Genomic DNA, 25,741 nt, shown 5'->3' on the forward strand with positions numbered 1-25,741 from the left:
TGACTGTTAGCTTACATGGCACCAGAGACAGTTCGTGGGTGTGACCGCTTGGCTCCTGGAAGAACAGGGAGATGGGGGAAGGTGGGGGCCTCTTCATTTTGTTCACTTAAAGGTATATTCAAACATGATGGCTTCTCGGTATCTGTAATTGCAAACCATAATGCCCCAAAGGGGTTGGGGTGGGGGGAGAGGGGAAAAGAGATATGCCAGAGAGGTGGTGGGGGGTGATGGCAGGAGGGATACGGGGAATATGGTGGTAGGAAATGTTCACTGGTGGAAGGATGAGTGTTGGAACATTGTATGACTGAAACCCTTTCATGAAATCTTTGTAACCGTATCTCATGGTGATTCAATTAAAATAAATTAAAAAGTATAAATAAATAGACACAGCAAAGTAGCAACAGAGGTCCCAAGACAATATAGTAGGAGAACTGATCCATACAAATGAGTTGATGGGGGCAGAGGGGTTGAAAGGGATGGGTGTTAGGGTCCTTAAAAATAAATAAAAATAAAAAGATATTTTCCTGGGGCAGAAGGGGATGCTGAGTAATTTTGTCCAGAAAATGGGGTGGTAGCCACAGCAATTGGGGAAACCTCTATAGATCTGTATATTCCAGACTGGTCAGGGAACAGTTCTTTAAAATTTCCCAGTCTGTCTTAGACCGATACTTCTGTTAATTGCAATAAAAATAAATCACTGATCAAGTAATGGATCGAACATAAGTGTCATGACACTGTCATTATGCTGAGCACACTTCTAAATGCTTTCTGGCCACTCCTATTCATCATCAGTAAGTTTCAGAGCTTGTGGATCAGCTGTAATGGGCACCTGCTCAGAGATGGTACTCCATTATTTTCCCTGTAGGTTTAATTTTTTCTTCTGTTGCAAGTAAACCAATTCTCTTTCTATGAAGATGTTTGTATGCACTTATTTGAAACAGTAGGTGTTTGTTCTAGCCTGCTCCCGCCTTAATTAGGGGAGCATGTCTTCACCTAACTGCTGTGGATAATGGTACTAGTGTACCTCCAAAAGCCACTGGTGGATAGAGTGCTTTTCATCGAGCCTAAGATGATGGATTCTGCTGTTCTGATCTTCTGAAAGGGTTTGGTTGGTTGGGCTTTATGCTATTAAGTCAGGAAGATGCCATAGACTTCAAAGTTATTAAAGCGCAGGAGCACATAGGTCTTCAAAGATCCTTCAGATGATGCCATGATTGTTCTAGCCTCTAATTACTGGTGAGTGCTTGGAGACTTGCTTATGAAAAGGAAAGAGGAAGTCATTGGTGACTTCCTTTAGAATAAATGTTGCCAGTCTGCTGAATGACATCTTTCTGTTGTTTGGTTTGGGAGCCACACCCATAGGTGCTCAGGGCTTACTAGGAGGGAACTCAGGGACACGGTATGCAAGGCAGGCCCCCACCCTGGCTCCAACGTGAGAGCCTTCTGTCTATATGGCCCACTCTGGCTTCTCTATGTCTGGACTGCCCTCATTCCGTGCTGCAGCGTTCTTGGGCTGGATCAGCACAGAGAAGTTTTGCTTACAAGTTTTGCTTGTAAGTTGGTGGCACTACATCGTAGCTAGTGTCGTTGATAGCTACTTTTTCATCCTTGAAATTTTTATTAAAAATTTAATTTTTTTTAGTGAAGCAAGATCATTTTTATTATTTTCTCCCTTCTTATTGAACGACCGTGATTGTGTGTCCAGTCATACATGTTCCTAACACTCAACCCTTCACCCGTGTACATTTCCTACCACCAGTGTCCCCAGTTTCCCTCCTGCCATCCCCTGTCCCCCCTCCCCCCCAGTCATTGAGATTTTTGTTGTTCTTACCTTCAGTATTTCTCTGGTCCGCCATCATCATCCTGAGCTTGTTGATATTGGCAGTCCTGTCTGGTTTTTATTATTATTATTATTATTATTTTATTGAATCACCGTGAGATACAGTTACAAGCTTTCATGTTTGAGTTATAATCATATAATGATCAAACATCCATTCCTCCACCAGTGCACATTCCCCACCACCAATCTCCCCAGTATCTCCCCCCCCCTTCCCATCCTCCCCCTGCCTCCTTAGCAGGCAGTTTCTCCATGCTCTCTCTGTACTTTTGGGCATTATGGTTTGCGATACAGATATTGTGAGGCCATCACCTTTGGTCCTTTATCTACTTTTAGCACACATCTCCCATCCTGACCGATCCCTCCAACCATCATTTTCTTAGTGATCCCTTCTCTCTATCCAGGGCAGTCCTATCTGTAATTCTGACATATTATTTGCCAAATCAGCAACTTGGTACTTCTAGACTCTTACAGAAATTTCTTAACATTGCCTGGCTACCCTCCCGGACTGCCCTGTCCTTCTTTTCTCCGCTGTGTGTTTAGTGATTGCCTGGCATTGTGCAAGGTATAAGGCATAAAGCAATAATTAGTAGTCTTTAGTTCCAATCTTTAATGGACCATTCATCCTGCTTAGTGTTTGGTCTTCCTGTTTTATTTTCTTCCATTTCCTTTAAAAACCTCTCAGTCTTTAAAAGCAAGTGAGCATCAAAACTGATGGTTGCTGGGAACTGAAGTAATGCAGTGCTTTTGAGGGGTCAGTGGGGATTGTGCAGTCTCACACATGCTAGCTGTGTGTTGTACCTCTTTTATAACCTCCTGGACTTTCAATATAAACATTTAAAACACTTTATTGATAGTGTGATAATACCTTATATCGAGTTAGCACTGTTTGATTTTTGAGAAGTAACATATGTTTCCTTTGCCTTTCAGTCGGCTACACCTCAACAAGAAGGCAACAGACAAACAGCCATATAGCAAGCTCCCAGGAGTGTCTCTTCTGAAACCTCTGAAAGGAGTGGATCCTAATCTGATCAACAACTTGGAAACATTCTTTGAATTGGATTACCCCAAAGTAAGTAGTGTTGTATTCATTTGGAATGGGCTAGAACATACTTTTTTAAAAAAAATGTTAGTTTTTCTCTTTTCTCCTGGTAAACAGTTAGAAAGGAAGTTCTGACACAGTATAAGGTAAAGGTATTAAAAACTCCTGGTGATGTCCATCTCATTAGACTTACATGTTAGTAGTCAGAGGGCAGAAACAGGATTGAGAAAATGGACTGTCAGTTCCTTTTGTAACTGCAAGTGACCACCATCAGAATCAGCAGTACCTGATACTGGGAGACTAGTGAGTGCCCGGTCGTTTAAACGGGGAAATCGTGTTCCTTCCAAGCTGTGTGCAGGCAGCTGGGCCTGGAGGCAGGGAATGAGAAGTAATGCCCAGTGGTGTGAATGGACAGACAGAGGGACAGGTAGAAAGAAAATGAATTCCCTGGAAATCTGGACTAGATCTGTTGATGGGAAGATGGGCTTCATGCCTGATTTTTAATTGCATTCATTTCTCTTTATTTTAATATTTGTTTTGCCCTCTTTCACTTATTGCTAACAATCCGTAGGTTGTAATGTGCATTTCCCTTCATAATTGCAGGACTTTCACTTCTCTGAGATGGGAGAAATTTTTTTTCTCTCTTTCCTTAAGTTTCTTAGGAGACTTATATTCCTTGATATTTGGGGGTGGGGGGGTGCTGGGTATTTACTTCACTTTTTTACTTGCCTCTTTGTGGCACTGCATTTAGATTTTGCCACCCCGATGGCTCTGCCCTTATTAGGACAATGTAGACTAAGTAAAGAAAAGATAGATGATAAATGTAGACCTCTCTCTCCTAGTGACTGGTTTTCATGATCTTATTTCTTTTCCTTTAGCCCTTATTTTTCTCAGTAGCACCAGTAACGTCTCCATTGTGAGACTTGTTACTGTTTTTGGCATATCAAATACGCCACAGATATCTTGTCAGGCTCTGCCGAGTGGGTGGGGTACTCTTGGTAGCTTGCCAGGTCCTCCAAGAGGGACAGAGGAATCGAACCAGGATTGGCCGCCTGCAAGGCAAATGCCCTACCTGCTGCGCCATCGCTCCAGCCCTATAACTTTAGGAATTTTCAAGTCTAGGTATGTGAAACTAATTTAAAGCAGAAGTATATAATTCAGTTTGTGTATAATAATGCAGAGAGTGCATTTAGATAATTTTTTAAAATCCTCCACCCCTCTCGGAGAGCCCGGCAAGCTACCGAGAGTATCCCACCCGCAGAGTAAAGCCTGGCAAGCTACCCGTGACATATTCGATAATGCTAAAAACAGTAACAACAAGTCTCACTTCATGTTCCTGGAGCGAGAAGATGCCATTGGGCGACATTAGCACGTGACAGGGATGAACGGAGATGTTACTTGTGCCCCCTCGAGCAAATCGATGAACAATGGGACAGCAGTGCTACAGTGCTATTTGATTTTTTTTACCAAGCTAACAGTGAAAGTGTGGTCTTTCTTCCTTTTTTTTAAAAAAAAACATGTTGGGGCCACACCCAGCTGTGCTCAGTGCTGACTCCTGGCCCTGCACTCAGGGATCACTCCTGACAGGGCTCAGGGAACCATTTGGGATGCAGGGATTGAACCAAGGTCAGCTGCAAGCAAGGCAAGCGCCCCCGGACCCACTGAACTTTGGTTCTCGCACTGGAAGTGTGGTCTTTTCTAATTCTGAATGATGGACAGAACACTGATTTTAAATTTTTTTGCAATTAGAAAAATGAAATTATTTGAAAGCTCGTATGTTGCAAGTAAATGCAAAGAAGAATTTATACTTTTGAAAGAAAAAAACTATAGATTGTGAATGAATCTCATAGCTTAGAATCATATGCATCTTCCTTTTTGAGACTTGGTCTCACAGCTCTAACTTTTATAACCCTTTGCTCTTTCATGGCTCGACCACTCGTACAACTTAGTTCTGGTTTTTATGCAGTTCCTCTTCTCAACTGGTTGTTTTAGTGCCTATGAAAGTTAGTGTGAGTTTTAGTTGTAGAACATACTTATCTCAGGAACATATTTATACATTATGAAAATTGGGATGAATTGATTTTTTTTAAATTTCTCTGAATGTTTTAAAATTATAATTTGGGATTACCTCAAGCGTCTTGTTGTTTTACTTCTTTTGATTTTGTGCTCTGGGATCATTCCTTGCAGGGCTGTGGAGACCGTGTGTGGTTTCCAGGAATTGAACCCAGATCAGCTGTGTGTAAAGCTAGAGCTCTCCCAAGGCCTTACTTGTTGTATTATCTTTTTTGGCCCATTTTTATTTTTTAGTTTGCAGCTCATTCCTAATTCTAAAAGTATCATTAGTCATGCAATTTGGAATGCAGAGGAAAGGCAGTTCAAATCTGCAATCTAAAGAAGGTTTTGGTCACACCTTATTTTATTTGCTTTTCAAAGACTAAAAACACAGTGGTGAGTATTCTGCAAGAGAGTGGAGCAGAGCCAGTGAACTCAGATTGGCGTAAGGGTGAACAGATGAGGCTATTGTATCATTCCACACAGACAGTGGTCAGTCACCAAACAGACCTCGTGTGACTGTCAAGCCCCAGCACGCCTGATTACTTAACTTTTTCCTTACTGTCAAGTATAAACATTCTTTTAAAAAAGAATGGAAATATTTCCATCCTGCAATTTTGAGAGTGGGAGGTGGCGGTGGGGGAGGGGTACACACATCTGCCCGTGTTCAGGACTCACTCTTGGCCGAGCTCAGGGACCATGTGGGGTACTAAGGATTGAACCCGCGTCAGCAAAGTATGTGGCAAAGTGCTTTGCTTGCTGTACTATCTCTCTGACCCTGCATTCTGGGTATAACTTATTCATCTGTTTTTGGCTGAGGATACTATAAGTCTTTTTTTTTTTTCTTTGTTGAAAAAAGGAAAAGAACATGTTGAGGTTTTAAATTGTTTTATTTAACCTTGTATACATGCAAGATGTTTACTACTGGCACTAGCTGTGAATTTCTAGGTTGACATTTTGGTGGGACCAGAGAGATTTCTCTGTCTTAAGAACCTACCTTATATGGATACCTAGTTCTTTTGGGAAAAAGTCATTTCTTAGGAAAGATTACCAGAATGAGAAAGTGAGGATACGTTCGTTTTCTATTAAATTGCATACAAGATGTCCTTTGGGCAGATTCAGCACTGACAGTGACTTTTTAAAAATTCTGGCCATCGGAGATTTTTTTAATTAGTGATCAGTTATTAACAGCGAGGTTAATAACTGATGGTTAATAACTGAGGTTAGTATGGTAGCTGATACTCATTTTTCATTTTTCTCAAATACACACTTAATTTATAGTGTGCCAGCCCTGCTGTTTAGATTTTTCATTGTCACTAGTGTGGCTTTTCTTAAGAGGAATTATTTTATGACTAATCTCCTAACAAAGAATTCAAGAAAATTGAAAATAGGAACATTTATTATAACACCAACCACAGTACTTGGAATGAAACTAAAGTCTGATAGGTTGCGGATTCACCAGATTTGAAAACCCATATAAATTACAGAGCTCTAGAAAATAGGTGTGTGTTCAGTTTTATCAGAGCAGTTTTCTTATAAAACTCTGCATTAATCTAACATACATTCATCACTTTCAGTGCCAGAGAATATCCTGGGCAGTTGAGGTTTAAAGTTTATTCAAGAAGAATTGGACCATACCTCCAATTTAATAAGGTTTTTGATATCAGAGACAGCTGAAAGTTATCGATTTGTTATGTGACTTTCTGAACATAGTTAAGATAATACTGAGTTTGGTTGAAATCTGGCTAATCAGAAGGTGTTTGATAATCATTTGAAGTTAACTTTAAGAAGGATAATCAGTAAAGCTTAAACTTTGAATTTCAGTAGAGGTAAACTATTCCCTTCCCATTCTCTCAAAATTTCCTCTAACCTAGTGTGGTCCCCCACCCCCAGTTTTGAGTATATTTCTCTGTATTTTTCTTAATAATAATGACTTAAAACTAAAATTGGTCTTTTAGTTACATTTTATGAAATTGGAATGCTTTGAAGTTTTCCTTTCACTGTATTTACTCAGACCTGAAAAACAGCCTACTTCAGGAAAGCATTAAAGAAAGCTTTGCGATGGCTGGAAAAACAAAGAACTGTTTAGAGCAGGCCTGGCTCAGAAGCTTAGTATCATAGGAAAGCTAATTGTTACTTTTATCCTCTGGAAAGCCCTTGAACCTTTCTAATCTTCCTAGTTAAGATCATTGTCTTTTTGGCAGCTGTATAGAGCAATGTTTTGAAAGTCAAATTTGGAGGATGCTGAAGATGTGTAGACATAGAACCACCCACTAGGAAATTTCAGGAGTGTGCCAGGAATGGTGCCCTTCCCAGGCTGAGATACTCATCTGGTCCCTGGGGATGGACAGCTATAAGTTACTTAATAATTTTAACATCTTTCGAATGGAAATTTGGGTCAGTCATTAAAGGTAGAGCAAATATATAATGCAAATATATAATAGCAATAGGTAGGAAGAATGAAGGAGGAAAGCAGAGTGCCGTTTCTCTATCACAATTGTTAAGAAAATGTGGTTTGTTTGTTTTTCACAGAGGGGGAAGAAGAAATTTTCTTTTGTTAGCTTAACCTTCATTGATCCAAGGTCTGTCTGGTTCTTAAGTGCTGAACCACTCGTTTCTTTTACGGCCAGTTTTTGCTGCTAAATGTAAGGCAAATGGTAATTAATCCCCGTGCTTGAGGACACCGTAAATATTTTATTTCTTCCTTTCTTGGGAATGTTTATCAGTGGAAATAATTAAACTGGCCTTCCTGTTACCTGAGTTAGTCCTTGCATGTTAATCACTTAGAAAGTTGTGTCCTTGGCTCTTTGTTATTTTTTAGAGCAGAAAGGTAAATAGCTTTGTTAAATTTTCATGGACATTAAACTCCCTCCTTTCCTTAAAAATGTTTAACCTACTGGGCCCGAGTGATGGCTCAGTGGGTAGTGCGTTTGTTTCCCTTGCACACAGCAGAAGTGGCTTTTTTTCCCCCAGCACCCCATATCGCCCTCTGAGCACTGCCAGGAATAATCCCTGAAAACCGCTGAGTGTGGCCCAACACACACACACACACACACTGTGTTCAGCTGGCTTGAGTCAGCATGAATTTATTACCACATCACTTTCCAAAAAATTTCTTCATATTCCAGAAAATAATAAGGTAGTATCTTCATTTGTCAAAGCAGGCAGTTAAATTTTTTGTTGTTTTTTTTAGTAGTTTGCTAAATGGTGACTTAGAGATTTAGCTCAAGATTATTACAAACCTGGGCTGGAGTCAAGGGTCAGCTCAGGGGTTAAGGCACTTGCTTTCATGCAACCGCCCCATTTCGATCCCCAGCACCACATGGTCCCTTGAACTATCGGGAGCAACCCCTGGGCATTGCTAGGGGTGGCCCCTGCCCAGGAAAATGAGGCCACTATTAACCTGACTATGTCTGAAGCTCCAAAGATTCTTACTGCAAAAGTATAATGGATGCCCTGGAGAGAGAGGACAGCAGGTCGGGCACTTGCCTCAAATGTGGCTAACATGGGTTCGACCCCTGGCACTACATACATATGGTCCCCTGAGCTCCACCTCACTTAGACTTCATCCCTGAGTGCAGAGCCAGGAGTAAGCTCTGAGCACTGCTGACTGTGGCCCCAAACAGAAGTGTAAATGGAGCTAGATGTGGCATGAGAGGTTAAACAGGCTCACCCTGTGCAACACTGTCACGTCACTGTCCTCCCATTGTTCACCAATTTGCTCGAGCGGGCCAAGTAAATGTCTCGGTTGTGGCGCTTGTTACTGTGTTTGGCATATCGAATACGTCACGGGCGGCTTGCCAGGCTCTGCCGTGCGGGCGAGATACTCTCGGTAGCTTGCCGGGCTCTCCGAGAGGGGCGGAAGAATCGAACTCGGGTCAACCATGTCGGCTGCATGCAAGGCAAACGCCCTACCCACTGTGCTATCGCCCCAGCCCACCCTGTGCAAGACACCTTAACTTGCTTGCATTTTGTCTTGGCTCTTTTGTGCCCTTCCTACCCAGTCATTTGGAGGAGGGAGGTCGAGGGGCCACACTCAGTAGTGTTCAGGGCCTACTCCTGCCCTACTCCTGACTCAGTGCCCAGAGGTCACTTCTGGCAGGGCTGGGGGACTGAATGGGTTGGCCATGGGCAAGGCATATACCCTACCTGTGATGGAATGGGTTGGCCACAGGCAAGGCAAGCACCCTACCTGCTGTACTATTGTTCCAGCTCCCAGATTCTCTCTTTCAAGTGCTTGCCCCAGGGAAGTTTTGACTTAGCCAGTTAAGTGCTCTTAAATGACTTCCTTAATTTACTATCTAAAAGTAAACATAGCAGCAGGCAAAATAAAACACTGAGGGTCAGAGAGATAGTACAGCAGGTTAGACACTTGCATAATACCACATAGGGTCCCCAAGCCCTGTCAGGAGTGATACCTGAACAGAGTCAGGAGGAAGCCTTGAATATAGCCTGGTGTAGTTAAGTGCTCTTCCCACCCCCAGCTCTCCCTCCCCCCCCCAAAAAAATAAAAGGAAATATAAGAAAGGAAATAAAAGAATATATTTCATTTCAAAAAATTATTACCAACACAAAATCTAGAGGGCAGCAAAGCAGTACCTTGATACAACACCTGGCCCTGGGTTCTATCCCTAACACTCCACCCCTCCAACCCCCATCTAATACCACGTTTATTTTTTAAAAAATTTAAATGTAAAGAGTTTGGAAAGGCCTTTTAAACTGATCAGAATTTGATTTGATTTCTAATTTTCAGCATTTTTATGAAATAACAGATTTTAGGAAAGGGTGTTTTATTTTTATTTGCTTTCTCTGCTGCTTTTGCACTGTGAGCATTTTGCCTCATAGAAGATTTCTCTGTGATGATTTGGAGAAGCTTGAGATGGAGTTTAATTACTAGGCCAGGGCTCTCCGGGAATGAATGGCAAGATGCAGCTGTGGGCTCATCCAGCCTCTTCCTTCTCCTGCTTGCAACCAGTTCCCCATTCTGGGGAAGTTACTGTCAATTAAAACAAGTGCTATGCTGGCTGTGTAGATCTATTCTGAATTCTCACTTCACTTCCTGATTTTATTGGTGGGGGCATGGCTCACACAGGGTGTGCTCTTAGGAGCTCTTGCCGGGCTCAGCTGTCTGTCACCCCTGGTGGCTCAGGGGATCAAATCTGGGCTGCCATCTGCATGCCAGCCCATCGATCCATCTCTCTGGCTCCACTCTGTACTTTTAAACTTGGTACAGTTGCTTGTTTTTATTAATTTTTTTTTTTTTTGGTTTTTGAATCCATCACTCAATGCTAATAATAAGTGCTTTTATTTTCTCTTCAAAAAAGTTTTAACATAAATGAAATATATTCTTTGATTAGTATGAAGTACTCCTTTGTGTACAAGATCATGACGATCCAGCCATTGATGTGTGTAAGAAGCTTCTGGGAAAATATCCAAATGTTGATGCTAGGTTGTTTATAGGTAAGTAATTGAAATTCTAAGTAATTATTTTGCTTTAATAGTATCGTCAGTAATCTTGCATTAAACTCTAATGTGCTAGCTTCGCCCCATTGAAATGATTAGCATGTTTGCTTTATTCTAAAGACTTGGAAGGGTATTTTTGTCTTTTATATTCATTTTTCTTTAACTGACGTAAGAACATAAGACTTAGATAACCGAAACTAATGAATTTCTAAGAATAGAAGATGCATTTCTTTTTTTCAAAAAGTATTCTTTTTCTGAATTATTTGTAGCACTGTCCTCCTGTTGTTCATCGATTTTTCTCGAGCAGGCCCAGTAACAATCTCCATTGTAAGACTTGTTACTGTGATTGGCATATCGAATACGTCATGGGTAGTTTGCCAGGCTTTTCCGTGCGGGCGAGATATTCTCAGTAGCTTGCCGGGCTCTCCAGGAGGAGCAGAAGATGGCTAAAAAAGGACAAAACAATTTTAAAGCTTATTGCTTTATTTTTGTAATTAAAGAACTTAGTCGTCATGAAATTGCTGTTATTCATGATTGGCTTTCAGGCATACAGTGATTCAATACCAGTCTCTTTACTAGAGTTCACTTACCTCCACCAATAGGGGGGCTCCCTCCCTCCCCATAAGTGCGTTGTGATTTGCAGTATTCTTACTGATAGTACTTCACACATAACACTTCACCACCGTTCAGCACCGTTCCCTACTCCCCACTGAACATTTCTCTCTACCATGATCACTGCCCTCTCCCTGTCGTATCCTTCAGCACGCCCCCACCCCACCCCAAGTGGCATATTTCATATTGAGTTTCCTACCAGTTCTCATGTTCTGTTTCCGTTGTCTTTGCGCATTTTGTTATTCCGCTATTATGTTTCTTTATATCCCCAAATGAGAGAGGTCATTCTGTGTCCATTTCTCCTTTTCTGACTAACTTCACTCAGCATGAGACTCCCCAGATCCATCCATCCATGTAACAGAAAAGTGCTTGATTTGATCTTCTCTTATGGCCTTGTAATATTCCATTGTGTATAGGTACCAATAGTTTATCTAGTCATGTGTCCTTGGACATTTGGGTCGTCTCCAGATTTTGGCTATTATGGATAATGCTGCAGGGAACCTAGGAGTGCAGATGTCTTTTCTCCGTTTTGTTTTGGGGCCCTTGGTATGAAAAGTTTCTCACTTTAAATTATTAAATATGTGTGTACTTTTCATTTTTCTCAGTCATGTGTTTATAGAATATAAAATGTTCATTGTTCCATCAATTTCACAATGTTTCACCTCTATCTTTAAATTTTTAGGTGGCAAAAAAGTTGGCATTAATCCTAAAATTAATAATTTAATGCCTGGATATGAAGTTGCGAAGTATGATCTTATATGGATTTGTGATAGTGGAATAAGAGGTGAGGTCTTATTTTATGGGAACTGTTATTTCATGATAAAATGCTGAAAATAGTCAAAAAACATTATCGGTCCATTTCGCTAATAAGGTGGATCATTTCATTGCTGTTTCATGGTACAATAGCACAATTTTGCTTGCTATGGTTTTTATGCTAACCTAGAAAATTACATGTTTAAAAATACTTTTATTTTCAGTGGAAAATTCCAGCCATTATAAATTTAGTCATGGGCCAGAGTCATAGTACAGGGTGCTTACCTTGCATGCATATGACCCCAGTTTGATTCCTGACCCTGCATGTGGTCCCCCCAATACTCATCAGCAGTGATCTCTGAGCACAGAGCCAAGAGTAAGCCCTGTGCACTGCCAGGTATGCCCCTCCGCCCCAGAAAAAGAAAAGCCATGGGTCATTATAAAATCTACTAAGTTCTTGGTTTAGTTTTTACCTTGTTCTTATAAAATTTTGCATTTTAATTGGTGTCACTCATAGTGTACTTTCTCACAAAAAGGGACAGAAATGAATAGGTTTTTACAGAAATACATACATTTTAGAATTTATGGCTTTGTACTATAGAAAATTTCAGTATCAAGTGGAAAGTTTTAATATAGTAAAATTATAATCTGCTCTTTTAAATGTTTATGTTCTTAATAACATTGCTTGACAAACAAACACTGTCCTCCCGTTGTTCATCGATTTTGCTCGAGCAGGCCCAGTGACGTCTCCATTTTGAGACTTGTCACTGTGTTTGGCATCTCGAATACATCACGGATAGCTTGCCAGGCTTTGCCGTACGGGCAAGATACTCTCAGTAACTAGCCAGGCTCTCCGAGAGGGGCGGAGGAATCGAACCTGGCTCGACCAGGCTGGCTGCCTGCAAGGCAAACCGCTGTGCTGTCGCTCCGGCCCCTTAATAACATTAGTATCCTATAATAAGAGCAACTGTGAGGAGCATAACAAATTGTGTTAGATATAATTATTTCAATTTTTGGAGGTGATGATGATTATTATTGGAGATAATCACCTCATTCCTATTGCTATTTGGCATTGGGTGCTTTTTTGTTGGGGAGACCTATCAGGTGACCTCTGCCTACTTAATATAGCACCCCTCTCCACTTATAACTCCAAAATGTGTCCATTGCCCCTTTGAGGCAGCATTTGGGGACCACTCTCCTAGAATGATAGGTGTGGTATTTCAGGTAAAAAAAAATCCACATTAATTTATACAATAGATTAAAATTCTTAAAGACTTGAAGGAACTCAAAATGCAGTATTACGTGAGATGATATGAGATGTTTGCTGTTGGATATGTACAGTGTTTTTTTTTTTTTTTCAATTACTCCGAAGTTAAAATTTAAAAATTAGTGGAGGCTTAGCATTTTTTAGTAATCAGCATTGGTACACTTCAGTGAACCCGTGATCAGAGACTGTGTTCGTTCCTCACATTTGTTCGTTAGATTATTTGCTGTTGTTTATCGGTTACTTTTTCAGCATGCAGATCGGTCAAGTATAATCTCCTTTGAATCCTCTTGACAGCTGTTTAAGATCGGTTATCTCATACCCTCTGAGAAAATGGTGGCTCATTTCCTATGGCTAGGAAATGGGGAGCCATTATAAAAACTGAGGTGCACTGACCTCTGCTCCTGTATCTTGTACCTTTTCCCAGTAGGACACAGAGTTCGTGATTCCACTTTAGAGGCTCTGACATGGGGGTGGCGGGTGCAATTTCAAAATATGTCCTGCTACTGGTACATAGGTATAGAGGAGCCTGGAGACATGTGGAGGAGACATTGCTTCTTGTAAATTCAGCTTTTTTTAAATTTTGTATTCCACTCAGAAAGGGTGATGAGATGTATGTTATTAGATACAAGTGGTTTAAAAAATTGCTTTTAGTAGTTCGTAACTCCCAAGATAACATTTTGCATTAGTGGGTGTCTTACTAAAATAATTCTTTTCTCCCTTCTTGTTTACCTTCCCCTCCCTCCCCCCTTTTTTTATTATAGTAATTCCAGACACTCTCACTGACATGGTTAACCAGATGACAGAAAAAGTAGGGTTGGTACATGGGCTGCCTTATGTGGCTGACAGACAGGGCTTTGCTGCCACGTTAGAACAGGTAAGTGTGATCTTCCTAAATATAAATGTTCCTAAATATTTCCAGCTTCCTACCTACCTTTTTAGAAATTTGACATGATCTTGAGATTTGGGATGAGCTACCTGAACACTAAATCCATTTGAATCTGCCAGGTCTTAGAGCCCAAAGTTGAGAGTAATTTTTCTTTCTTGGGTGCCATGCCTACAGTCCTCAGGAGCTATTCCTGGTTCTGTGTTCAGAAGGGACCTCTAGAAGTGCTCGGAGGGTTGAACTGGGGTTTCTGCAAGCAGGGCAAAGCACCTTGCCTCCTCTCCAGGCCGAGTATTTTCTTTTGTGAGCGCATTTCTGGGTCCCTCACCACTGAACGAGCTACGCATTAACAGAAAACAAATGCACAGGAAGCATCTGGAAACTTGATTACCAGCTCAACACAGTAGACCCTCTGTAAGAGCATTTGCTGCCACTTCCAATTTTCTCTTTGAGACTAAGGGGTCTTAAACCATCGTTCTTATTTGAATCACTTGGGGAGCTTTTAAAGCCCCTAGTGACTTTCTAATATTCCTCATAACATGATTGAGGGTGAGACCACAGTCATGTCAGTGATATTGGAGCCTTTCTGAGGGTGGGATCCAGGCCTTAATATTTTTAATTCTGTTCAGATGACTCCACTGTGAAGTCAACATTGAGATTCACTGCTCTAGACTTACCCACTTGTGACCCCTTTTACCCAAGAAATATTTACCTAACTCCCTGGTAGGTAGGGGTTTAAATTAGGCATATACATCAAGCATTCACTGATAATGAACCACAAAAAATTTTATTTAGGACTGGAGAGATAGTGCAGTGAGTAGGGTGCTTGCCTTGCGTGTGACCTACCTTGGTTCTATCCCCAGTACCCAACTATGAGTGATTCTTGAGCCAATAACCAGAGAAAGCTCTGAGTACTCTTAGCACAGTGGTAGGGCGTTCGCCATACAAGCGGCCAACATGGCCAACCCGAGTTCAATTCCTCCGCCCCTCTCGGAGAGCCCAGCAAGCTACCGAGAGGATCTCGCCCACACGGCAGGGCCTGGCAAGCTCCCCGTGACGTATTCGATATGCCAGGCACAGTAAGAACAAGTCTCATGATGGAGACATTACTGGGCCCGCTCGAGTAAATCGAAGAACAACGGGAGGACCGTGATTATTGTGATACTCTAGATATGGTGGCACAAAGCATATCCCCAGATTTTTTCATTTTTAAATGTTAAGGGTTTTTTTGGGGGGGGTGACACCCCCCTGTTTCACCATTTAGCACTGTCCTGACCTGTAGTCTAAATAAGCTAAACCAGAGTTTGTTGACCTTTTCTGACCATGACCCTCTTCTTACTTTAGTTTCTTTCTACACCCACCCCCACCCTGTCCTACTCATTGGTCCCTTAGTCTAGTGCTGTGGCCCCCTTGGAACATCTTAGAGGGATTATAAAAGCTCACGTTAGATAGTTTTTTCAAAGAACCAATCTTAAAAGAATGGTTTTTAAAATGTCAAGAGTATTTCACGTATATAAACAATGAAAGTTGTTTATAGTAAATGTAAAATCAATTTAAGATATTGCTAAATAACTGCAAATTTTTTTATTTTTCACTCTTTTCTTTAACCTATAACTGAGATACAGACCTGTGTATAGGAAATTATAAATTATTTCTAAAGAAAAATCCATGGAACATATAACTAGGTTTTAAAAATTACAAGTTTTTGTTTATTTTTGTTAGTATCTTTCCACTTTGATAGTAGTAGTATTCTAAAAACAACTTGCACCTTTTTTGCCCTCAGTCCTTAAGCTTTCCTCTCTATCATTAGTAATTTCGTTTAATAGTAATTTTGGAGGTTAGCATTCCCCCAAATGGTGCTCAGAAGGCCAGAACCTATTATGCGGACTCTTTAGTTCAGTGTTCAGGTCTGGTGATACTTATAATTCTCAGGCTTGGAGCCACAGTGGCTGCCTGGTGGTGTGCCCCAAGATATGTGATGCTGTTCTGGGGATTGAACTTGGGGTCTTGTGAATGCCAGGCTAACATACCTGCCCATTGAATCCATTGAGGTATTTCTTGGTCCCCCAAAGTAATTTTTATTTATTATATTATAGTCTCATCATCTATATGTTTTGTACTTGATTTGACTATCCTTATACTGTTTAGCATTTAGAATGAAGGACTTAATGTTATAAGAGACAGATTATCATTTCAGTCTTTGAATATGGCAGATTACTTCCAGGTTATCTGCATTAATGCTTCTTGGAATTAATAATCTTTTGACCGCCACATAGTAAGTACAGGTACATTACTAAAACTTGAATTTTGACCTTTGGCAGTATAAAGCATAAGCACTTCTTCCAATGCCTCCAGTATACTTGTCCTACAGTACGAAATCAGAAGTCTTAAATAGGATTTTATTTAGAAATTCTAAATAAATTAGAATTTATTCTAATAATTGTAGGTTTTATTCTAAATTTGTTGTAATAAATTGTATTATTTTTTTTTAATTTTAATAAAATTTATTCTAATAAATAGCCAGAGTGGTAATACAGTTGGTAGGGCTCTTGCCTTGCATGTGACTGATCCAGATTCTATCCCTGGCATTCCAAATGGTTCCTTGAGCACTGTCAGGAATGATTCTTGGAAGCAAAGCCAGGAGTAACCCCTGAACATTGCCACATGTGGCTCCAAATAAAAAAATAAATAAAAGAAATTATAGTAGGTGCTGAAAAAAAAAAAACCAAAAAAGTTCTTGCATGACACCTTGTTTTTTTTTTTTATACAAATATCCAAGCAATGTATGTGCCATTGATAAACATCTCCCAGATACTTAGGTTTAATTTCTAAGGGACATTCTGCCATACTTTGAGTGGATGGAAAGAATTATTCCAGTCTGTCAAGTAACTTCTCCTCATGGTCCCTCATTGTGTTTCCTTCCTGAGATGTCACCTCATCGATAATTGCTTAAAAAATTAGGATATATGCTTCTAGGGGCTGGAGCAATAGCATAGCGGGTAGGGTATTTGCCTTGCACGCGGCTGACCCGGGTTCGATTCCCAGCACCCCATATGTCCCCCGAGCACTGCCGGGAGTAATTCCTGAGTGCATAAGCCGGGAGTAATCCCTGTGCATTGTTGGGTGTGACCCAAAAAGCAAAAAAAAAAAAAAAAAAGATATATGTTTCTAGTCTTAGAAGTTTTAAGTTTAAGTTTTCTTAAAGTTTTAAGTTTTCTTTGCTTTTTTGACATAGGTTAATATGGAAGTAGGCCATCAGAATCATATTCTTGTCCCATATTCCAAATCTCTCTTATTCCAAGTCTCTGGGTGTAACTCTGCCATTGAGAAAGATCACTGTTCTTTATTCAGAGCTAATTAGAAAGTTCAGCATATCTCAGATGCAAGTAATGCATGGTTTCATGTGCAGTAACTGCAGTGATGCCCAACGATTGGACCAGGAATTTGGCAGCTTCTATAGTTCATGGTTTCAAAAGCATACCTAGGGAAAGGACATGAAAATAGGGGCATTTTAGTACTCATCTTGCTTGTGGAAAGTAAAATGGGAGAAATTGGGAAGAAACTGACCCACACAGGGGCAGGCAACACATAGCTGTGGAACAGTTACAGAAGGATTCTCCTGTAGATTGGTCTACCCATGGGAGGTTTGTGTGTGGGTGTATCATGCGGTCTACCCTTCATTCACTTCCTTGAATATTCTGTAAGTAGGAAACTTTGCTGGGACTGGGAATCAAGCACAGTTATAGAAACCCAATGCATGGCCCTGTGTTCAGTCCCCAGCATTACCGGGTATAGCACCAGTGGCCCCAGAGCACTCCTGGGTGTGACCCCTATAAAAAGTATTGTTAATGTTTTATTAACTGATGTCATACCTGTCTTACTTTCTATTCAGATTAAATTCTACTTGGATTAATCTTGTCATCCATCCTGCAGATTTAGAAATGGCAATGTTTGTTTCAGAACAAGATACTCTTGTCTTTCCTATAAACAATTTTTTTGTTTTGTTTTGGGGCATATATTTGTAAAAGAGATAATAACAAGAGTGGGCAACCAAGTAAGATATTACTGCCTGATATATATATATATTTTTTGGCTTTTTGGGTCACACCTGGCATTGCACAGGGGTTACTCCTCGCTCATGCACTCAGGAATGACTCCTGGCAGTGCTCAAGGGACCATATGGGATGCTGGGAATCAAACCCGGGTTGGCCGTGTGCAAGGCAAATGCCCTACCTGCTGTGCTATTGCTCCAGTCCCAATTTTGCACCACTTTTTATACAGATAGTTTCTCTAAGAATCATATGCATAAATTCACATGTAATTATGTATTCTATATTTATATATACATTCAAGTATGTTTTAAGGAAATTCATTACAAGAAAAAGTCACATACACCATACATTTGATAATCAAATTGTAATTGCCCACTTGATGTTTTTGTTTTGACAGGTGTACTTTGGAACTTCCCATCCAAGGTCCTACATCTCTGCCAATGTAACGGGTTTCAAGTGTGTGACAGGAATGTCTTGTTTAATGAGAAAGGACGTATTAGATCAGGCAGGAGGGCTGATCGCGTTTGCTCAGTACATCGCTGAAGATTACTTTATGGCTAAAGCAATAGCTGATCGGTAAGAAAACGAGATTAAATTAAGTTCTGCTTTTCCACCCTGAGCTCCCCTGTGCTCTTCCCATTGTAGTTGCCGCAGTGACTTGGGGACCTGCACACACCTGGCCTTATACTCACAAGCATTCTCCTTTTTCAATTGTGATCCTCACACACGTGGTTTGCAGTGCGCCAGTGGGTCCCTTGGCTGAGTGCTGGGCATGGCAAACACCAGTGCTTCTCGGGTCACACTTGGCATGGGGGCTGTTCTGGGTGAGTGGGGACTGGTGAACTCGCGGCCTCATGCCAGTAAGATAGGGATTCTACCTTTGAGCTCTTCCCAGCACCCCCTAGGCTGTAGAATCTTCAGCGTTTAGCTTCACTTGATCTACTCTGTTCGTTAAACTCTTGGATCAAAGTCGGTTTTATTTTCGGCTAGTGAGTACAAATGTGTTTTTTTTTTTTGACAGTAATTCTAGTATTTTCATTGATGTATCCTAATGAAGCAAATAAGCGTTCCAATGGCTCCACAGTCTTCAAAGTAATGCCTTTGAAGTGATTGAAAGGCAATTGCCCTGTGATTGAGTTTTTGTTATGATGGATTTAAATTTTTGTGCGTTTTAGAGTAATTTTTTAAAAATCATTGTTACAGGGGGCTGGGGAGATGGTGTGAGTGATCTAGCACATGACTAGCAGACACATGGTCCTGAATTTCAGTGCCAATACCACATGTCCCCAGCCCTCTAAGCACTGAACCGTGAAGTCTGTACCGGCAGGCCGAGTGTCCCCACCAGGAGAAGACAACAGCATCAAAGGATGTGGCCTCTTTAAAAAAAATAATAAAAACAAAACCCATGCATAAGCCAAGAGGAGAGATCTTAAGGAATATAATTTCAAATTTGAAATTTCAGTACTCTGCTAGGAAACCACCTAATGATTCCCACAATTGATTCAACATTTCTCTATCCCAAAATGATAACGTGTTTGGGGGCTGGAGCAATAGCACAGTGGGTAGGGCGTTTGCTGCCTTGCACGCGGCCAACCCAGGTTCGATTCCCAGCATCCCATATGGTCCCCTGAGCACCGCCGGGGGTAATTCCTGAGTGCAGAGCCAGGAAAGTAACCCCTTTGCATTGCCAGGTGTGACCTAAAAAGCAAAAAAAAAAAAATGATAACAATGTTTGCTTAGAAAGGGGGTCATTGCTTATGTGATCATTTGCTAAAGATAGGATTTTAAAAGTTTAAGTGTGCTTTTAAAAGTCTCTAATAGGGCGTTCATGTTGTTCATGGCATCGCTCTGTCTCCCAAAAGCCAAGTGCATAATGTCACTTTTTCTCATTTTGTGTTTCTTGGACTTCTTGGTGTCTTCATAACCCTTCCTTTTATTTTTTTTTAATCAGTAGTGATCAGAGACAATTATTCAGCAAAGCCCTCTCTGCATTTGGTTATCTTCAGAATGCCTATATGTTTTGAGTTCGTTAAACTATAGTGCTACAGTTCTTCCAGCTGTTAGATGATACTGTTGTAGGTCTGTATAATTGCTGAAACATCCTTAAGTATGATATGTTCCCTAAGCAGATGCTAATCCTGAGAACAAGGCTCGCCCAGAACATGAGCAGTTGGTAACTCTTTATAGTGATGAGTAAATGCATAACCAGTCAGGCTTGTATGTGTTCATAGTCCAGAGCTCATTTTATAATTATCTTTCTTTTCAGAGGTTGGAGGTTTGCAATGTCCACTCAAGTTGCCATGCAAAACTCTGGCTCCTATTCAATTTCTCAGTTTCAGTCCAGAATGATCAGGTAAATCAGCTGACTTTTTTCTTTTTTATATTCTTTTATAAGAGAGGTAGGATTCATTTTTATGTAATCTAACATTTAAAATAAAAGCTAAGGATAGATTTTTTTTTAGTTCCACAAAATAGTTTAACTTCTAACTTTAAATGTGTATATTTTCTTATATTACACTCTTGTGTGTTACACTGAAACCATTCATACAGAGATGCTGAAACTTAGATTATTCTTTTATATGCCAGTCTATTTTCTAACATTCTATCTGCTCTTTGGATTTCGTAATCTTTATTCATCAAGAATGTCCTTCATTCAAATAAATTTGTAAAGTTTCATTAAAGATTGATATAGAGGAGTGTCTGTGTAATAGTGTGGAGACCTGTGATGTTTTGAAGAAAAGAATCATCAGTCTTGAAACCGGGCTATGAAAAGTAAACCTTTAATTTTTTTTTTTTTAAGGTGGACCAAATTGCGAATAAACATGCTTCCTGCTACAATCATTTGTGAGCCAATTTCAGAATGCTTTGTTGCCAGCCTAATAATTGGTTGGGCGGCCCACCATGTATTCAGATGGGATATTATGGTATTTTTCATGTGTCATTGCCTGGCATGGTTTATATTTGACTACATTCAACTCAGGGGTGTCCAGGTATGTGGATAGGCATGAAAAGGCTTGGTAGTCACTTGGAACTACAACTATTTTAATTTATGAAAGGTCGATCTAAACTGTTGTTCAGCTTCCCACAAAAGGTTGCTTATGTGGTTTAAACATTGCTTTCCCTAACGGTGCATAAACATACAAGTTGAAGTAAAAAATATTTTATTATTATTACAGTTTAGATTATAATATTAACAGTAGTAGTAGTAGCGACAGTAGTATTAACATGCTTTTAATGGGTGTGGTTACTACAGCTCACCAACCACCAAAGTGCCCAATGCCTCTGCCACTGCCCTTATATTCTTCACTTCTTCATTCCTCCCACCACCTCTGCCCACCACTTGGTAATCTGATAACTTTTCTTTTTCCATTTAGACACCATGATTTACATGGTTATTTACATTGGGGTTTTCAGGCACGCAGTCTTCTCACCTTCACTCCCCCACCCCCAAATCTAACTCTTTGACAGTTGCATGTAATTGCTATAATTTGGGGCCCCCAGTCTACAGTAGTGTTGGATCCAGTGGTGTAGATATGTTCAGATACTTTGACCCTACACCAGAGAGGGATCCAAGGCCCTTGTTCCTGGCCCTCGGTAGCTTCCAGATCTCTTCTTCCTTCCCAGCTCTATTTCTCTCTTGCCTTGCCATTTTCATGCCCGTAATCTAGAACCAGTGTTTTGCCCACCTCTGCTACCTGCCATTCCCTCGGCAGGTTATTCTGTATGCCAGAGATTAGTGAGAATAACTTAGTGTGGCCCTGCCCTTTAACTTAACATAAAGATCATCCTCCAGTTCAACCCACGTTGCTGCACATTGACATGATTTTATTAATAACTTGATGTTTAACGTTCAGAGGTTTTATAGCTAGGACATGGCCGGTGGTAGGCCACTGTCTGCACCCCACCAACTCCGAAATATCTCAAGAAGACAAAGTGGTTATATTGTCACTTTTATTAAGCTTTTGGATACTGTTAAGCTATCACAAATAGTGTGCTAAGGTAGCAGGATTTTATAAGCAGTAGGTTTTCATTTTTTTGGAGGGGTTGATTGGGCCACACTGCTGTGCTCAGGAATCACTTCTGGCAGGGCTTGGGCACCGTAATAGGGTGCCAGGGATCGAACCCAGGTCAGCGGCTTGCAAGGCAAGTGCCTACCCCACTGTACCTGCTATACTCTCTCTTCGACCCTAGCTGTAATTCTAATGCTGCTGCTTCTTGTAATTAACATTTCCTTCATCAATACCGCGTGGAAATTGAATTATATAAAGAAGCAGACTTGACTTTCGATACTGCTGAAAAGATTAAAATGGAAGAAATGATTGTTAAGCGTATCTTAGTCTTGCGGCTGGCCAGTCAGATGTCCTTTCTCTTTTTTCGCTTTTAGGGTGGCACGCTGTGTTTTTCAAAACTTGATTATGCAGTAGCTTGGTTCATCCGGGAATCCATGACAATATATATTTTCTTGTCGGCATTATGGGACCCTACGATTAGCTGGAGAACTGGTCGCTACAGGTTACGCTGTGGAGGCACAGCCGAGGAAATCCTCGACGTATAACGACAGCTTTGTGACTGTACATAGAGGAAGAAAAGAGAAGTATTATAAATTATGTTTATAGAAATGCTTTTAAAAGATCTACCTTCAGTAGTTTTATCATATGTATGTTTTTGGTATCTTGTTCTTTAATTTATTTTGCATGGCACTTGCGTCTGTGGAAAAACAAAACAAAACACATCGGTAGTCTTGGCCAAAAGGTACACTTTAATTTTGTGGAAGTAGAGAATCAAGAGACTTGGTTCTAGGAACCTGGGTTTGGGTTTTGTTTATTTTTTAAAATTCAATACAGGTAGTATATATATATAAATGCTCTGCAACAAGCCCTCTGACAGTATCCTTCAGTCGAGAAAGTTTCTTACTTGTTGATGATACAACATTTAAGGGATGATGGCAGCTTGGTTCAAAGGTTCGGAAATAGCTAGAAGGTAATCACTTAGTGCATCTAAATGGAACTGAACAGCTGCATTCGAGGTACTAACTGAGAAACTTTTTCATGCTTTATGCCTACCTCTTGTAGTTGTTGCAGAGCAAATAAAAACTGTAATAAGGTAGCTAGGCCTTGCAAAAACAAATGGAAAAAACTTTAATAAAAAGAGCTGGAGTCTAGTATTTATATGAATCTGTGAGGAGATGTTTTTGGTCTCACTGCAATGAACCAAAAGTGGCTGAGTTTGGTTTTCAATTGTAGCCACGTACTGAAGGCATCTTTGTGACCAACTCTTGTTGGTTCTGTCTTGAACCATTGTTAATCAATCACTGTGCTGGTAAACCTTTCCTTCCCTGCTCTCTTCTCTCCTGACCCACCCCATCTTCCCTTATCTTTTTGGGGGTGGGGGGTGGTTTTATTTCTGCGTGAGTGAATGTTTTGATAGTTGTGAGGGAAAAAAATGCATTTCAGACACATTTCACACATTGAGCTATTTTCTTACACAGTATGTCTTCTTGTTAAAAAAAAAGAATGTACTTTCATGATACAGGTATTTAATATCTTTTTAAAGTAAATATTCTAGCCATCAATAAATAAATTGCAGTTAGAATATTAAGCGGGGGGGGGGGCGGGGGGAGGACAGGATAAGTTTGACCCTTAAACTGAATCAGTATCGAACTAAGTCATCAAACTAAGTCTACTGTGTGTGTGTGTGTGTGTGTGTGCGCTTTTGTTTTTACTATTACAGTTAGTCTAGCCCTATTTAAATTGGATTTTTGTATTCCACTTTGTATGACAATAGACTGCAGTGCTAGTCGTAAGTGCATGCTGAATTTCACTCTCTCCTACCCCTCATGCGCCAAACTTGCTTGTCAGGTTGTGCTTAACTTGTGGTGAACTGGACTGTTTTTGTTTTTGTTTGTTTGTTTGTTTGTTTTAATAGGCAAACATGTAAGAGACAGTGCATAAGCCACTTCTCCCCGCCCCTTTTATTTTATTTTTCTGGTTCTTCCTTTTTCTTGTAGTGGAGTTTTTGCTTTCCTCCAGGGTTGGATGGCATGTTGTCCATATGAATGCCTGCTACAAGGCTGACCTGGCAATATGGCAGCTTTAAATTCCAGGTGATGCCAGTTTTTACGTCAAAGCATAATGAATAGCATATTAGCAATAACAGATCTATAGAAAATGAACACGTTTTCACTTCACTGAGCCAATTCACTTCATTGTTAGATGACTTCTCTACATGGTTTAAATGGCAGTATATCCAAGAATATTTATATACTTTGTATATGCATATTTTGAGACTTTTCTCTGGGCCAAACTGCTTTGTTTTTAATTTTTTGATTCTTTTTTTTTTTTTTTGCCTGATGATAAGTTAATTTGAAGGGCATTTTCTTCGTGAACAAAGACTTTGATGCATATTCCTGTGTATGTGAAATGGGTAATATTTTCCCCAAGGAAAGTTGCACAGTGAAAACCAGTCTAGTTGTGACCCACTCTTTTATTTATTGTTAAATCACTATTACTCAGTTGAATTTTGCCGACCTTGTTTGTAATTTTGTTGGTTTGTTTAATGAAGTTTGGTTGATGCCATCCTTTGTACTGCTGAAGTGAGGCCTTCCTTCTTATTAGCGCTTTGCTGGTCTCAATGTGGGCAGTGTAACAGCAAAACCAAAATGGCAGGACAGACTTCTTGTATTTTGTAAATAGAAAATATGACTGTTCGGTACATGTGTTTTATGTGGGAGTGTGGAATATTTCCGTCAAGTGATGCCTCATTTAAGCAGTCAGAATGAACCTTTGTTTAGCAAGTTTAAGTGATAAACTAGAAATAATATACATGTTGAAGAAAGCATCACAACAGAACTGTAGGAGTCCAAATTTAATAAACTGTCTATAGAAAAAAAGGTCTAGATTATGCCATGTTTTTATTATTTAAAATCATTGTCTTAAGTTTTTGTTGAAAAAAAATAAAAGTTTGAATACAATCAAAATATGGGCAATGTGTTTTGGTGTACTTTTTATATTTTTATTATGTTCTTACTATCTCATTAATTACATACAATAATTATTAGAAGAATTCTGTCAAGCGTTAGTTTTGAAATCTTCACAATCACCTCTGCTACAGATCAGTTAATCACTTAATATTGGACTTTTTGAGGTAATTAGAGTCTCTTGGACAACTTTCTAGAAATTAAAATATATATACAGATGCAGAAATTCTGATTTATTCCATTGTTTTCTGCACGCCCTTTTGAGAAGCACTGGCCAGTAATGACGTTTAGAATAGACTCAGTGTTCCCTAGGCACCTCTCACCTGTCTTGCACCACCTTAACCCAGCCAGATAAGGAATGCAATGGTTTTGCTCTCAGAGATATAAATGGGAGCCAGACTTAACTGCAGCCCGCACAAAGTCCAAGGCCGGACTCCTCCCCATCTCCTCTGACACATGTTTTATTGCCGGTCTATAAAAGCAGAATGCTCTTGTTTGGGGATGAGGTTCAGGAGAGGAAGAATCTTAAGAATCTAAGGTTCAGGAGAGGAAGAGGGGTGCTCTGGTGAGAGCCCACTAGAGGTTCCACTCCTGACACCTTCACCCCCAAAGAAGCTCTTTCCTCCTACTTTATGAAATATAGTCCCAGTGTTTTAAGAAATGATTAAACGAATGGTGAATTTTGTGTTGTTAATTCTTATAGCTAGGCAAACTTTGAAGAGCCCTTGCTTTTTGGGCCACACCCAGCGATGCTCAGGGGTTACTCCTGGCTCCGCACTCAGGAATTAGTCCTGGTGGTGCTCG

The 25,741-nt window shown here is 40.2% G+C and overlaps 1 protein-coding gene across 1 annotated transcript in view; it reads left to right on the forward strand.

The window, feature by feature from the left end:
• The window catches only part of UGCG (UDP-glucose ceramide glucosyltransferase), a 43,103-nt gene extending 18,162 nt beyond the window's left edge, over positions 1-24,941 (forward strand). The window contains exons 2-9 of the mRNA XM_056117203.1: positions 2,768-2,909; positions 10,289-10,391; positions 11,689-11,790; positions 13,788-13,900; positions 18,359-18,537; positions 20,228-20,314; positions 20,762-20,951; positions 22,346-24,941. Coding sequence (XP_055973178.1) covers positions 2,768-2,909; positions 10,289-10,391; positions 11,689-11,790; positions 13,788-13,900; positions 18,359-18,537; positions 20,228-20,314; positions 20,762-20,951; positions 22,346-22,516 — 1,087 coding nt within the window. The 3' untranslated portion in view covers positions 22,517-24,941. The remainder of the gene's footprint in view (positions 1-2,767; positions 2,910-10,288; positions 10,392-11,688; positions 11,791-13,787; positions 13,901-18,358; positions 18,538-20,227; positions 20,315-20,761; positions 20,952-22,345) is intronic.
• The last annotated feature ends 800 nt before the right edge of the window (positions 24,942-25,741 follow it).

The sequence above is a fragment of the Sorex fumeus genome, unplaced genomic scaffold (genome assembly GCF_029834395.1).
Source record: "Sorex fumeus unplaced genomic scaffold, SorFum_2.1 ptg000034l, whole genome shotgun sequence".
NCBI lineage: Eukaryota > Metazoa > Chordata > Mammalia > Eulipotyphla > Soricidae > Sorex > Sorex fumeus.